This window comes from Haliaeetus albicilla, chromosome 20 (genome assembly GCF_947461875.1).
Source record: "Haliaeetus albicilla chromosome 20, bHalAlb1.1, whole genome shotgun sequence".
Lineage (NCBI taxonomy): Eukaryota > Metazoa > Chordata > Aves > Accipitriformes > Accipitridae > Haliaeetus > Haliaeetus albicilla.
The window spans coordinates 25,306,689-25,321,904 of NC_091502.1; the positions used below are offsets into that span (position 1 = coordinate 25,306,689).

Sequence of the window (15,216 nt, forward strand, 5' to 3'; positions counted from 1 at the left end):
TTGTCACTAATCATTAACCGCTCATTAGAAAAACTCCCTTAACGGTCGCGGGGGACCTGCCACCCCCGGGGGACTCTACGAGGGGTCCCACCTCTCCACCCCCCGTTCCCGAGGGGGATGTCCCGGGAGAAGAAGGGGATTTGGGGTGCTGCCGGTGGGTGGGTGGTGGGTGCCCCCGCGGAGCCCCGGCCCCCCGCCCGCGGGTGGGGATGCGCGGACGGCGGAGCGTTCCTGGCGGGAGCCCTTTTGTTATGCTAATGCGGGCTGACATCACGCCGCATATCAAAGCCGAAGGGGCCGCATATAAAGGCTGCTCCGCCGGCTGCCCCCGCCACAACAGCCCCGGCCCCGGGCGGAGGTAAGCGGGGACCGGGCACCGGGCTCGGGGAAAGGGTTTGCGAACCTCTGGTGGGAGCTGCGAGAGTGTCCCCCCCCTCCAAACGGCAAGGTACGGGGGTGGGCAAGAGCAGGGGGTCTGCGCTGGGAGGGGGGTGTAGGGAGAGAGGGGGCTTGGAGGCTGGAGGGGAGAGGGGAGAGCCTGGGGGGGTGCAGGGAGAGAGGAAAGGATGGGGGGGGACACCTGAGAGGCGGTGGGGTGCAGGAGAAAGGGTGGACACGGAGGCTGCGGGGGGAGAAGGAGACCCAGGGGGTGTAGGATCGATGTGCTGCAGCGGGGGGGGGAGCGGAGACCCAAGAGCTGTGAGAGAGACTGGACACCGGGGGGATGCAAGGGAGAGGGGGAGATGGGGAAGGGTATAGGGACACCCGAGATTTGGGGGCTGCAAGGGAGAGGGGGAGATGGGGAAGGGTATAGGGATACCTGAGATTTGGGGGCTGCAAGGGAGAGGGGAGACTTAGGGCTGCAAGCCTGAAGGGAGATGCAGGGGAGATGCAATGGAGAGAGGAGCCCGGGAGACCGCAGGGTAGCGGGGGACACCCGGGGGTTGCAATGGAGAAGGGAGATGCAGAAGGCTGCAAGGGAGAGGGAGAGACCTGAGAGATGCGGGAGGGAGGAGAGGGGAGACTTGGGGGATGCAAGCAGCCCCGCCACCCCCCCCGGTCCCTGTCTCTGCTCCCCATCCTCTACTACAGGTCATTTGGGGATGTACTACCCCTAAACCAGGCTACTGTACTCCTGGGGTGAGCTGCAGGCTGGCGACGGGGTCAGGTGGATGTCTTTCCTTCTTGGGTGGGAAAGTTGGAAAAATATGAGATGGATACTCGCATGTTTATATATAGTTCATATTGCCTATTCCCATCCCCGGGACCGGACTCTCGGAGGTGTTAGATGGGAGCGTTTTCTGCACACAGGAGTGGGGCTGGCTGCAAACAGCTCGGGGTAAAGAGAAAAAGGAGCTTTGAGTTAAAAACGGCTCCAGTTTTTAGGAGTCCGCAGGCCACTTGCTGCTGGTTTGATCAGTGACCCAGAGCTCTCCAGAGCTGTAAACATCACGTCTGCCCCAAAGAGTCTCCCTCCCTCCCTCCCCTTGCAAATTCCTCTTGCAAATGTAACCTGTGCTGGACGGAGTGGAAAAAGGCGTTATTACCTCCCCAAATAACAGGGGTGCGATTACAGGCCAAGCTTGCAGCTCTTGCGGTGGGGATGGGGGGGGAGATCTTTTCTATTCCTTGCTTGGCGGGGGGGGGGTGGAAACTAAACTGTGACTTTTTCAAGGCAGGGGGCAAAGCAGAGGATGATGTTGGCTGGTCCGGGTTAGTGAGAGGGTTTTAGACCATCTGAGACATTTTGCACCCGACTCTTGTGTTGTTCAGCAATTGACAGGAGGGAGATAAGGGGTCTGAAATATCTAAATGGACACTAAAAGGCATGGGCAGGATTAAGGGTTGAAGGTTTCCAGTGTGCTCGTGGGGAGGGGGGAAGCAAAGAGCTTCCAAAGATGAAAAGATACAGAAATACACTGAAACAAGAAGTACGCCTGGATGCTTGTGGGAGCACTGCCTTCAAGGGACACATCAAACCCAAATCCGAGCAGGCATTAAAGAAAAAGAACCCATGGTGATGAAATCCTGCCTCCCTTGTAGTCAGTCGGAGTTTTGCCTCGGACTTCAAGGGAGCCGGGAACTTGCCCCTAGAGGTTATTAAAATCCTTTGTAATAACAGCACTTCTCTAGTAACCCTTTACACCAGGCGCTGGGGTTGGGATAGCCAAAAAGCAGCCTGAATGGAAAAAATACGCTGCAGATGGCAGTGAAAGCACCCAGGAATATTTCTTTCCCCCCGGACCCAATTGCTCCCCAAATGGGGGGTATCGAGGCAGAAAGCTGCAGGTGGGACAAATCCAGAGCTGGGGGTCAGGTGGGATGTGCTTTTCCCAGCGTAAGGGGTTCCCTGAAGTGATGCCGAGTGCTCCAGCTCTTCCCAGTCCCATCCCAAACCCCTTTGAGGGGGTGACATGGGGGGATGCGCGGTCACAGCGTGGGGATGCCAGCGTGCCGTGCGATGGGCTGCGAGACTCGAGAAACACGGAGCCCTTCAGAGCGGTACAATGTGGTGGGCAGGTTTTTCTGTTTATTTTATTATTGGCTTTCTCGTGGGGTGGGAAACCACCGCGAAGACCACAAAGAGTAGCCCAGAGCAGTGTTTGAAGTGAATAACTGAAGGGAAACCCATTTACTGCTATTAATACCGCTGCTAAAATAAGCAAGCCGTGCCCTGGAGACAGAGAGGACCCCTCTAAGAATTTAAGTCCTGCACCTGGTTTGTTTATTTGTTTGGGCTGAAGAAGGGAAAAACAACAAAAAAAAAAAAAAAAAGAGGGGAATCCTTGAGAGCTTTTGTCTCCTCTTGGCTGCTCCCCAGAGACAGAAATGTGATTTTATGTTTACGAAATTGCAGCCCTTTCTGTGAGCTCCAGGTGCCCGAGGACTTGGAAGAAGTGAGAGGCAGAGTTAATGAGGTGAGAAGGAAAGCAGAAGGGAAAGAGCAAAACACATTTGTTGTAACAGATCAGACCGAAACATCTGCAGGGCATGGGCACCTGCGTGAAGTCGGGAAATGCAGTTTATATAATTTGTCTTCTCTGAAGAAAAAGAGGGGAAAAAAAAATCTGGAGAGAAGGAAGGGAGAGATGAATAGCTGAAGATTTGGGCTCGTCTAAAGATTTATCTTTCTTTTTTTTTTTTTTCTTCTTCCCAAGCAGTTACACAAACCTTTGGGGGGGGGGCGAAAGTGAAGCAGCAAATGAAGTCTTGCCATGTGCAGGGTTAAATGGAAACACACAATCAGACCATAACTCAGGGTGTAATTCAAGCCATACGGTTTGTCTGTCTGTTGACTCGAAAGGTTGTATCAAGGCTTGGCGAGGGAGGGGACTGAGAGGGGATAATCCAAACTTTTTCGTGATTCATAAACCACTCCTTTGCAACTTGGATAATAGATCTCTCTTGCGCGACGACTCGCTAAACTTCAGAGTTAACTGTAGCTTGTGCTCTTTCTCTCTCTCCTTTCAGGTTGTTCATCTCCAAGGAGGAGCAACACCCAAACTGAAGGGAAATACATTGTGCAGAAAATTAGGAAAACTCCTTTTTTTCTTTGGAGAAGCTGATTTCCTTCGGCAAGTGGGGGACGGTGGAGAAAATGAAGCCGAGTCTGCGATTTTTCTTAGCTGGTTTTCTGTCTTTGATTCTGCAGACGGGGCTTTGCTATGGGATAAAATGGATGTAAGTACCTGGCTATCTCTCTGCATTTTTAAAGTCTTTGTAGGCATTGCTGGTCTCTTACCTGTTTTTGCAACTGCTATTTGAGGCACACTGTAAAGCCGTTTAAAGAGCAGCAAGCGCTGCATTTCTCGAGTCATTCATTGATTTCAAGTGTGTGTACTAGGGGCTTGTGCTAACAATATGCCTCCATCTTCTTTCCAAAATATGCATGATTTAGGCTTGCTTTTTCTTCTCCTCATTGATACCAAAGGAAAGGCACACACTTGAACGCTCACATGAGCCACTTAATGAAGTTTCTAGCGTTAGCTCCTGCCACAGTGGGAAACTCTCCCACTGGGACCGCAGGTCCTGCTGAGTAGCAGCTGAGAGCAGTAGGGACGGCAGCTAAGATAATGCCGCCAATCTCCAACCACAGGGGATGCTTGACAGATAACATGGTTTTTTTGTGGACCTTTTAACCTTTGGATTTCATGAAGGGTGTTAAAAATGAGGCGGGGGGGGGGGGGGGGGGAGGAGGGTGAAGAAATACCAGGGAGTGTGGTCAAGTCTGGATCGAGTTTCCTCGGAGGTAATGTCGCTGCAAACAAAGTGAAAACATCACTATCTCATTTCTTTGCTTAAGCAAGCAATCAATTAGTTGCTTACTGCAAAATAAACAAACAAGCCCCTCCAACACCCATCTGGTTTCATGTCCTTGATGAGTGATCTGTCTTTTCTACTCGGGTTTGAAGCTGTGCACAAAATAAATAAGGGGATATGGGCTAGCCTCAAATGAGTGTCTTCCGTAAAAGAAAAGGCACAATAAAATGCAATGCCAGGAAAAGTCTGTTGTGTAGGGTATAGTGCATCAAGGTGAGGATCTTGGGCTTAGGTGGGGAAACTGAGACAAGAGGTTCCTGTTTTGTTCCTCCTTCTGTGCTATGTCTAATTCCCATTCCACTGTCCCAATCGTTGTCATTTGAGGCTCTCCCCACGCCATCTTTTATAAAGGGTCTCTTAAATTTGGACACCTTCAAGTTAGATGTCTTGTTGGGACCAGTGTTTTCACTGCCCTGCATGGGGTCATAGGCAAGAGAACGTTCCAGACGGCAATTCACCCTCTCCAAAGAGAGACATCCAACACAAATGTCAAGAGATCTCCTCTGGAGATGCCATGGACTGCAGGGAGCTGGTTGAGACCACACATCCACCTTTTATATGCATAAAGAGAAGCAGGGTGAATCCCTCCGTAGGGTGTTTAAATGCACGTGGTCAGGCGGGAGGAATAGGCACCTACTTCAGGGCATCCTTCATTTGCTGTCTCCATACTCTAAGGACCACCTTGGAAGTAGAGGAGAGTCAGGATCTGATTTGCTCTTCACCGTTTTGGCTTTACACCTTGTAGCAGTCACCACAGCTGAATTACATAGCCCGGCTCTTTCTTCCTGCCAGCTTCCTTGAATATTTAGGCTCTCAGCTCTGCATATACCCAGCACCCTGCACAGGGCAGGCATCTCCTCTCTGCAGGACATTTAGCAACATGCCCATGGGCTGGCAGAGCCTGGTGACTCATTTGCAACCTTTATTTCTATGCGGCGCAGAAATAGAGCTGTTTTGTGGCAGCCTGATTCGGCCGGGCACTTAGGTACAGACCCATAACTAAGTGGAGGGGCTCGCTTCTATGCTTGGCATCAGGGTCCCGCTTAATCAAGGGGCTAAAACTTGAGCAAAGGGCTGGGTTCCTCCAAAGGGCAGGAGCGAGATGAGCTTCAGAGGGAACCTGATAGCATGGTGACAAGCCGTAGACATGAAAAAAAGGCTGGAAGGCAGGGCAAGGTCCCTAATAGCTTTGTTGGCAAAAGCAGCCTTTCGGCTGGTAAGCGGTTAAGCTGCGAGGGTTGCTTTTGGGGACGGGGTGGGGGGGAGAAGCCACTCCTCCCCTTCCCAGCAGACATATCCCCCCTATCGAAAAGCGAGTGGGGAAGATGAAAGCTGGGATTAAAGCGGCATTTGAAGCATGAACTGCATCCAGATGCGCTGCCGGGGCTCCCCTCACACCTGTTGAAAACCTGGCGGAGACCTGCAGTCCCTGTCCCAGGGCACTTCACGACTGGGATGCTGCCAGCTGGGATTTCACAAAATTGTGGGGGTTTTTTTTGGTTTTCATTTGCTGTTTCTCCTCCCTTCCCCACCCTTGTTTTTCTATGGAAACACAGGCCAATTTCCCTTCCCCCCCGCTCCTCATCACTCTCTTTTTCCCCGCTGCAGCCGTGCTGCCATCCTTGCGCCTAGGGGACCGTCCTTGGAAATTGCACGGGTAAATTCTTGGTGAACAGAGATCGATGCTACCAAATACCAAGTAATACCTCGGAGCTGCAATCCCAGCCCCGGACTCATGTGCTGGGTGCTGTACAACCAAACCCTGCCCCTCGCCTCTTGTGCATGGAGGCGGGGGGGAGGATAGGATGAAGAGGGAGGAAAGTGCTACAAGATGTTTTCGGTCGTGGGCTTGTCTCAGCGGTCTGCCCGCTGCGCCGTTGTTGTAGGCACGGTGCCAGAGGCGAGCTTCAAAGAGGATTTGGGAGAGGAGGGGGAAGATAAGGAGGTGAGTTTTGCCAGCCTGGGGAAGAGGGAGCGACTGATATGGAAGGCGATAGGAAATTCAATTTTGATTCAGCGCATGATGTAATTGCAGGAGGAGGGGGAGAAGGAAAACACACTTTCCAGCCATTTAGGACTTCCCTGTAACACAAATATCCCCTGTAAATTAGTAAGAGTGAGGCGAATCATAGAATCAGAAGGTAAAAGGGAGCTATTTGTTTTATTTTATTTGGCTTATTTTTACGAGTTCTGTGGTCCAGATCCCCAGCTGTTGTAAATCGGCACTGTGCCCTTCCCTGCCATGGAGGCATGCGCTGCCGAGCATCCAGCGTGGTGCGTGGACGGGCAGCATCTCTTAAACCTGCTCTTGCTGCTGGAGAAACTTCATATTTTGGCCTCTTCCATCTGAGGTCCAGGGAGCTGCTTGGGTGTAAAGTCAGGGTACGGACAGATCTTTGCAGGATGAGGGTTGTCATGGAAAAGAAGCCTTTCCATTCAATGCATATGAGCCCCATAGTCTTATTTTTGCACGCCGCTTTTTGCAAATACGTTCCCATCCTTAGAGCAGGGGGAGTTGCATGGCTTTGTGGTCCTCAGTGCTTGTTTTGCATCACAGCAGCTGGGGAGGTGAGGCAGCCATCGGTTTCAATGGGAGATGTCTTAGGGCTAATGCATGTAGGAATTCTATTGCCTTACCCACCTCCTTTTAGACCCCCTTTAGCCTTCCTAGAAGGGCTTGGCTTTGGCCAAGCAGGTTGCTGAAATAACTTATTTGGGTTGAGCTGAAAAATAGATGAGCACTAGAGGGAGCTGCAGCCAGATGTGCACGCCACAGAGGTTTGCAGATGTTGGGCTGTCCAGGCACAGAGTACCTTTCAAGGCACTTCTTGCTCCTCGGGGGTTGGCATCTCCTCTGCCCAGGCACCAAGACACAGGTTGGACTGTCCCTCTGTATCGAGTGTCACCTTCAACACAAAGGTGATTGTAAAGAAGCCAAATGCAGCAAATGTGGGGGTTTTTGCGTGGCTTGCAGGATCAGCCCGTGGCAGCAAGTGGTGGCATTAGGAATCCCAATAGTTTTAGGTGCAGCTTGGTCACTTTGGGAAGTCTCTGCCTGTCCCTGTTGTGGTGGCCTGGACATGCCCTCTGGAGCCATCCCTGGCTGAACACCATTCCCAGCTACGAGGTCAGCTTTACTGCACAATTCCCATGGTTAAATCACAGCCCTTCGGGAGCAAAAGGTGGCTTAGCCATGCATTTTGGCGGACCCAGGACGTCCTCCAGCTCACCAACCTCAAGCAGCACTGCAGCCTTTCCACAGCCAGCAGAAAGCAAGGGAGAAAATGGAAAGATTTTTGTGCTTCCCGGCAGCGCCTGCTTCTCTCCTTCAACCCGGGGAGGAGCGGGGGGGGGGAGCTGGGACATCGGGACACGGGCGCCTGCGAGGAGACCGTCTGCCTGGCAAAGGGGCTGCTAGATGAACTGCTGTGAAAGGTCTGCAGGACGGGGATGGCGGGAGGGGAGCAGGCTGGGGGCGAGGTGTGGAGGGGGGGGACAAGGGCTTTGAAGTTTGCTCTTCGCTCCGTAGGCAGCTCGGGAAAACTTGACAAAGCTCCGTGGCCTTCCTCGGCGCTTGGTGAGCCAACTCGCCGCTGGCATCAACTTCAGTCGAGCTTGGGCTGGAAGTCAATGGCCTTGTGCCCACTACTGCCAGTGCTGGATTTGGCACTGTATCTGAAAGCAGCTCTTATTTTAAGCTTTTACTTCAGGGTTGGTTTTTTTTCCCCCACTCCTCTCCCTCTTCCTCCTCTTTATTTCATTTTTGGGTGTTTGGTTTTTTTTTTTAACTACATAAATCCTGCTTCTCTGTTTGAAAAGGCTTTGCAGAACAAGTGGAAGCATTTATCAGGGGACATGGTGGCTTTCCCAGTGCTTGTGGTCCCCAGACCAGGACTGGTGCAGGGCAGGGTGGCAGGGGCATGAACCACCTCTGACCACCAGGAGCTTAGACAAGGTTACTGTAACAGTCCTGCAAGCCTTTTCCAGTTGAAAACCTGAGAAAATGAGGCTCCTGCAGATTAAAAACCTCCAGTCTCTGTCTCTCTCTATTAAAGTTTACAGCACACTTCACTCTCCACAGCCATGTAGTTTTGTCTAAATCTTTTTGTTTCACCCAAATCCTTGCAAGATTAAGGGGTTTAAGAAGAGGCATAAAAAAGAGAGTGCCTTCGCAGAAAGCGAAGTGGACAATTTGGAGCAGAAGTTCATGGTTTCACCAACAGTCCCTCTGTGAGACCTTCTCGGGTCACACCACAGAAGGGAGGATGGGCAGATGCCCTCCAGAGAGCCCACATCAAAAAGAGAGGAGATCCTTCCACCCTTTAAGTGTGTTTTAAAGGGCACCAATGCTTCACCGCTCAATTCAAAGAGTTTTTCTCCCTTTGGCTTGACCAGGAGCAGTGTCCTGCTCACAGTGGTCCTTGTAAACCAAATAATGTATGGCTTTCACTGATACCTGCTCAGATCTGAACTTACTTCTCCCAAGCTGCTGCTCCTATGAATAGTCTTCTCATGGAGCCCAGATCTGCAGGAATGGGCCCGTACCTCTCAAAGGGCCTAACACTGTAGAGCATTCATGTTTTCAAATGAATTTATTAACTGCCTGAGATAATTAAAAGAGTAAACGAAAGTCATGATCCATCCATGCATCATATTTCCTCTGTAATTACGTTTATGGTTTTCTGTCAGTATCCATAACTTCAGTTGAAAGCCCTGCTATGCTATATTTAAAACAGGAGATGTTTGGTTTGGGGCCTGTTTATTTAAAGGGATGGGTCAAATATGTATATTTAAAAAAACCCAACAAACCAATCAACCACTCCTCAGTTGTCCTCAGCTTTCTGGAGAACGAAGTATGGGGCAGGAGCATCACGGGAGGAGAGCACAATGTTAGCAGGAGGAAACAGTGAAAAGCAGCATTTATAGGGTGTCAGCAGGTAAAATCCCCATGTGCTGCTTCTCAGATGAAGGGTGTGAGTCCAAAGGAAGATGTTTATCAGGGATTTTTTCCCAGATTGAGGACTAAAGGCTGTTCTGCTAACTATGCCCTTGAGGGCTGCTTTATTCAGGCTGGCTGCTCCCCTTTGGCTCCAGTTTCCTTCCCAGTGCTGGCGGTCAATGGAGACTGGGTGGAGGTGGGATAGAGACCCACCACCAAATCCCACCATGGACAAGACTCTTCTGGGGGAAGGTGATTTCCTTTCCACTGCCCCACAAAGGGACTTTGTTCTCCAGCAATGTCCTTTGCAAGCGGTGGGCATCCCCCCCTGGTGCTGCCAGAATTTGGGGATCAGGGAGGGTTGGTGCCTTTCCATGGGGAGGGTTTAAAGCGATGAGGTGGAGAAGACATTTCTGAATGTAGGACAGCGACTGAGCAAACCTGGGCTGTCAGGGCATGGACTAGATGACCTAATAGGCCTCTCACATTCCTGATCTGTGATTTATAAATGCACTTTTTGGTCTCGGCAAGCAACTCCAGTAACTGTGAGTTTTCTTTTCCATCTCCATTACCCTTTACTTTTTCCTCCTGACACTTGGAGATGTTTCCAATTATAGGTTCTCACAAGCAAAGGCATGAAGTTCAGGCCTGGGAGATGTTCAGAAAACACCTTCCTGCGTCTTGCATTTTTATTCTTGGTGGGCTCCCTGGAGCTTGGCTCATTCGATGAGAAACAGCTATTGCTGCCATTTACTGAGTTCTCCCCAATGGGGCCACAGTCCTTCCTCTCTTGACTGTCTGGCAGATATTCTTCCCTCTTCCACAAAGTTAATTTCTTTCTTGTTGCATTATAAATCTGCTTCTGTAATGGCGATCATTTCAGGCCATCTGTAATAACATGGTCTCGTTGTATCACGTCCCCTTTTTTCACAACGGGGATGAGTTTCAGTCGGATTTCAGCTCTCGTCCCAACTTGTAGGTGGTTATTTCTGCTGTTCATGACTTGTCTGTAATGGTGAGATGCAGGTGCCTCAATGTAGGCTTCCAGGTCCTTCAAAGATGCCGAAGACATCTATACAGGATTAGAAAATGTGGTGCAGGACCTAGGAGATATATGTATCTTTGTGAAGGGCCAGGGGAAACATCCCAAGGCCTCTAAAGTGTCACTTGGCACCTCTGATTAGAAAACTCAGCTGGTGCCCCATAGTACAGTATCTCTCAGAGACCTGGATCATTCCTCATTTGCCTGAATCTCAGGCTGTGAAGCTCTCTCATTTCATCTGCCTCACCCTGCCTGCTTATTTTGCTGCTGGGACATACTGTGCTGGAGTATTTATCATTTTTACTCTATTAGTGACGAGCTGCTTTGGCCCCTTGCCTGGTTTGCATTTCAGCCCATTCCTGAGAGCTGCTGATAGGCTTTCTGGGATAAGTTTTCACAGGTTGCTGGTGCCAAGTGCTAGGGGTTGGACACATCTCACCCAGCTCTGTGCTTATGCAGTCCAGATGTCTGCGTCCAAGCTCGGTGCCTGGGTTCCCTCTATAGGCAGTGCAGAAAATGAGCACTTCTAGGGCATGATGTTATCCTACTGTAGATCTCAAAAGCACATCAGGCCAATTACTCCCTAGACATGGCTTTTTCTTTCCATGGGCTGAAGAAGGACCCTGAAGGACTACCGTGAGGTCCACACTGTAGGGGTTTGCAGTCAGGTGAATTCATACTGGCCAAAGACTCATGCCTCTACCTTCAAGGACATGTTATATCTGAGATACCTGAACACCCGGAATATCACCAACAGGTTTTGTCTCCACCTGCTCAGGTCCAGCACTGGTTCACGTCTAAGGCAGGATGAGTTGCCTTCTGGAGGTGCCCCTCTCCAGACAGGGAGCGTTGCATGAGCAACAGCGTGCAAAGGACCAAGATGAACTGCAGGGCAGAATTTCTGACAATTAAATACTCCACTTTTTCCTTTCCCTTGAAATTCACTGGCCAAAACTTCTGTTCGCTGTATATTTAATGGACCTCTTTAAATACATGTATGATGCATATATTTACATAGCTAGCAGAGTGGTGGTTACCCTTCCAAGTGTGCCACTGATTATCTAGTGCCAGAAATGCCAAACTCTAGCCGCCTGGGAATTTGTCAGTGCAGACCTGCTCAGCCCTAGAAGGATCATAGCTTTTCCCTGCTGGAAGAGCAGTTGGGGTTAGTAGTTATGCACAGCCCAAAGAGAGCTCCAACATACACAGCAGCTGGTTCAAGCCAACCTTGAGGGAGCTGGTGGAACATATATGTGTTTTCCTGACAACTGGAGATCAGAGCTAATATCCCCGATCTTGGTTAGGGCTCAATTTTAGCTCCGTTTCCATCTCATTTAACTTCTGAGGGACATGGATGTTACTGTAATAAAGTGAAATGCACCCAGAAATGTGTCTGCTAATAAGCCAAACTAACCAAGATGGCTTAGGATGAAACTGAAAGGCAATACATTTAACAAGGAGAGAAGGAAATATGTGTTAAGGCAGTTGTGTTGCCAGGATCAGATGCCAGTTACTGATGCAGCCAGCTAGAAAGTTGTTTTATGGGAATGAATAACATTTATGACTACCCTAAGCAGGTCATAAAGACACAAAGAGAGTTACACACCAGGCTTCTGCTGATCGCTGTGGGTGCTTGGGGAAGAAGAGCACAGCCCTGTACGATGCATGGCAGCATTTGCTTTTTTCTTTTTTACCTGGAAACACTGGCAATTGTGCACTACAAGAACCAATGGGGTCTTTCGGGTGTTGTTGGTTTCTTCCATGGTAACATACGTGCTGGTGCTAGTGGATCCCTTCTCAGTTTTGACCATGGTGCTTTATTGCACATACATACCCTCATTGCTCTTCTGCACTACATTTTTGGAGACTAGAGAAACAGATTTATCTATGTGCAACAGTGATGGAATTGGTGGAGGCCCTTGGCATGAACTCTAAGGGAAAGCATCTGTTTTGCAAACTTGGTGGCTTTTCCCTAGGCTTTGCAAGGGATTTTCTCCATAATTAATTACATGACATTTAGCATAATCCTTAGAGAGTGTGTGAGACAGATGCTGAATGCAAAACACTGATAACACCAACTTTGCTTTTTTTTTTTCTGAATACCATAGTCTTGGAAGATCCAGCTTTCTGTTATCATGGAACTGATGGGTCATTTTTCACACTGTTGGGAGGTCCGTTCTCTTCATTCTTCAGCAAAAAACCTTCCCATAAGGATTTACACATTCAGTCAACTTGGCATATGCCCCAGGAGCTTTGTCCAGGCTCCCCTAGGTGACGGAGAGAAATGGGCACTTCTAGAGGGTGTTTGTCCCCACCTACCTTAAACACCTACTTTAGATGAGATAAATCACTCTTCATAGTTGCCCATCTTTCTCACCAGCTTAAACTAAGCACCTATTTACAGGTAGCTAAAATGAAGTCAGATGAACACAGGCCAAAGCATTCACTGGACTGGACATAGCGGAGAAATTAATAGTGACCCAAAGATTAACTTTTTTTGCGGGTTTTAATGCCTTTTTTTGCATGTTCTTGTCTCCTCAGAGCTCTGTCCAAGACTCCTTCGGCTTTGGCCTTAAATCAAACCCAGCACTGCAAGCAGCTTGAAGGCTTGGTGGTTTCCCAGGTGCAGCTGTGCCGCAGCAACCTGGAGCTAATGCAGACCATCATCCAGGCGGCACGGGAAGTGATAAAGACCTGCCGTAAAACTTTCTCAGACATGCGGTGGAACTGCTCTTCCATTGAGCTGGCTCCTAACTACCTGCTGGACTTAGAGAGAGGTAAACAGCACTGCTGGCTCAGCCGGGGACATGAGTGAGTAGAGTCAGCCAGCGTGTGTGTATGCGTGCTGGGACTGGGGAGGGTCTTGCTACTGGGGGGACGTGGAGGGACTACATAGCCTAGTTGTCATGTTCTCTGAGACCGTGTTCATCGTTACGGTGCCAGTCGTGCCCAGGAGCTCTCGAGTCCAAGACCTGGTCTCTCACAGCTCTTACACATCTCATTAGGAGTCATGGTGGACTTGCTTGCAGCCATGGAGCTGCTGTTCTGGGCACGCAGACTTGTCAAGCAGCACATTCTGTGCATGAAGCTGCACAGTCAGCTTTCAAGGCTCAGAGCATCCTTGCATGCTCGTGCTGCAGCTCTGTGCCCCACCACCACCACTTCCCCACCTCCATGCACGCCACCTCCATGACCTGCCAGCAAGCAGCATCCAGCACAGGGGCAAAAGAAGGCAGGGGAATCCATGGGGGGGCTTCTTCACGTGCTCCAAGAGCAGACAACACCACGATGGACAAGTTGCTTAAGTCCACGTGCCTCCTTGCCCTGCTGGGATGTTGTCTCATGTTGAAAAGCTCACTTAGGAGACGTGCTCCAAGCTGGTGATGCCATGGGAGGTCTCAGCTGCAGTGAGTTGTTGTCCTTGCTGCTCTCTGGGGCACAGATTGCATAGGTCTCTTTTGGGGGAATGTTTAGCTGTCCCAGGAGGCTGAGCTGGAGTTCTTGTCTCTTCCAGGCACAAGGGAGTCAGCATTTGTGTATGCCCTTTCTGCTGCTGCCATCAGCCACACCATTGCCAGAGCCTGCACCACCGGGGACCTCCCTGGCTGTTCCTGTGGTCCCATCCCAGGTGAGACACCTGGACCTGGGTATCGATGGGGAGGATGTGCAGACAACCTCAACTATGGTCTTATCATGGGGTCCAAATTTTCAGATGCTCCCATGAAGATGAAAAAATCAGGATCACAAGCCAATAAACTGATGCATCTGCACAACAGTGAAGTAGGGAGACAGGTAACAAATCCACGAGAGTTATTGTAATTGTACAATCATCTGTAGTGGTCGGTCGCTCTGTGAGGTTCAGTGTCTATCAGCTAGCAAAAGGAGCAGGTTTCTCCCGGATTGCTCTGAACTCCTTTGGCCTGCTGAAGGCTGTGGCTATATAACGCACGCTGGGACTCAGGAGGTCCTGAATGCTATTGTCAGCCCTATATAACCGCGGGTGGGATGTCTCATTGCCACCCTTTCTACAGCCAAGGATGCTTACCCCAGGAGGTGTGGTGGGGATGGGTCCCCTCGTGCTCTGCCAAGGGCGTTGCACAGGCGAAGTGCTGTGTAAGCGTGGAGGATTATCATCTGCCAGATGCGTCCAGCAGCAGCTGCCTCCCAGCCATCCCTGCAGCCAGGAGGGCTGATTTTTCCTTTTCAAACTGCTTCGCTAGTGATTATTCCCATATCTGGCAGAAGGCGCTCGTAACAGCTTGCATCCAGCGGAGGGATAATGCTTACCATGTGCAGTGCTTGGTGTGCACCGAGGTGCAAATCTCTCCTGCAGCCCTCCATGCAGCTGGAGGAATGGGCGGGGGGCTGTAAAGCTGGCCCCTGCACCCATCTCTGGAGCTGCAGCGGTTCCCGAAGCTGGTCCTACCACACAGCTTGGTCCTTCCAGGGCTGCCTGTGCTTGGGAGCAGATAAAACTTGGAGCGTGTTGAGCTCATTGGCAGCTTACTGCGTAGCTACAGGCTGGACTCATCTTTGCAGAGCACAACCATGCCAAACTTGCCTCCCCGGGTGTTTTTCTCTACTGTTCCCACTCTATCTGTTGTTTTTTTTTTTTATTTTTGTAATGTCTTGAGTTTTTGTTTTAATTGCAATGGGCAAATTTTTGTTTGGGACATAGTGTTGCCATGGCTGGTGCATTCACTCCTTCCTGCCAGCGTCCTGCCATGGCCCACAGAAATAAGACTAGTGCAGAACTAAAGTAAAAGGCTCTTTTGGCCCCATGGCCAGCAGAAAGGCAGGACAAGGGTGCCCTGAATTCATCAGAGCCTTGACATCTCTGTTACCCAAAGCTGCTGGAGGCAGAAATGGATGTTAATTATTTATGGATTGGTTTGATTTTCAGGTCCTTAGGAAT

The 15,216-nt window shown here is 50.2% G+C and overlaps 1 protein-coding gene across 1 annotated transcript in view; it reads left to right on the forward strand.

Moving 5' to 3' along the window:
• Positions 1 to 333: 333 nt before the first annotated feature.
• Positions 334 to 15,216, forward strand: part of WNT11 (Wnt family member 11) — a 30,688-nt gene continuing 15,805 nt past the window's right edge. The window contains exons 1-4 of the mRNA XM_069808623.1: positions 334 to 358; positions 3,472 to 3,681; positions 12,843 to 13,078; positions 13,816 to 14,093. Of these exons, the coding sequence (XP_069664724.1) occupies positions 3,599 to 3,681; positions 12,843 to 13,078; positions 13,816 to 14,093 (597 nt within the window). The 5' untranslated portion in view covers positions 334 to 358; positions 3,472 to 3,598. The remainder of the gene's footprint in view (positions 359 to 3,471; positions 3,682 to 12,842; positions 13,079 to 13,815; positions 14,094 to 15,216) is intronic.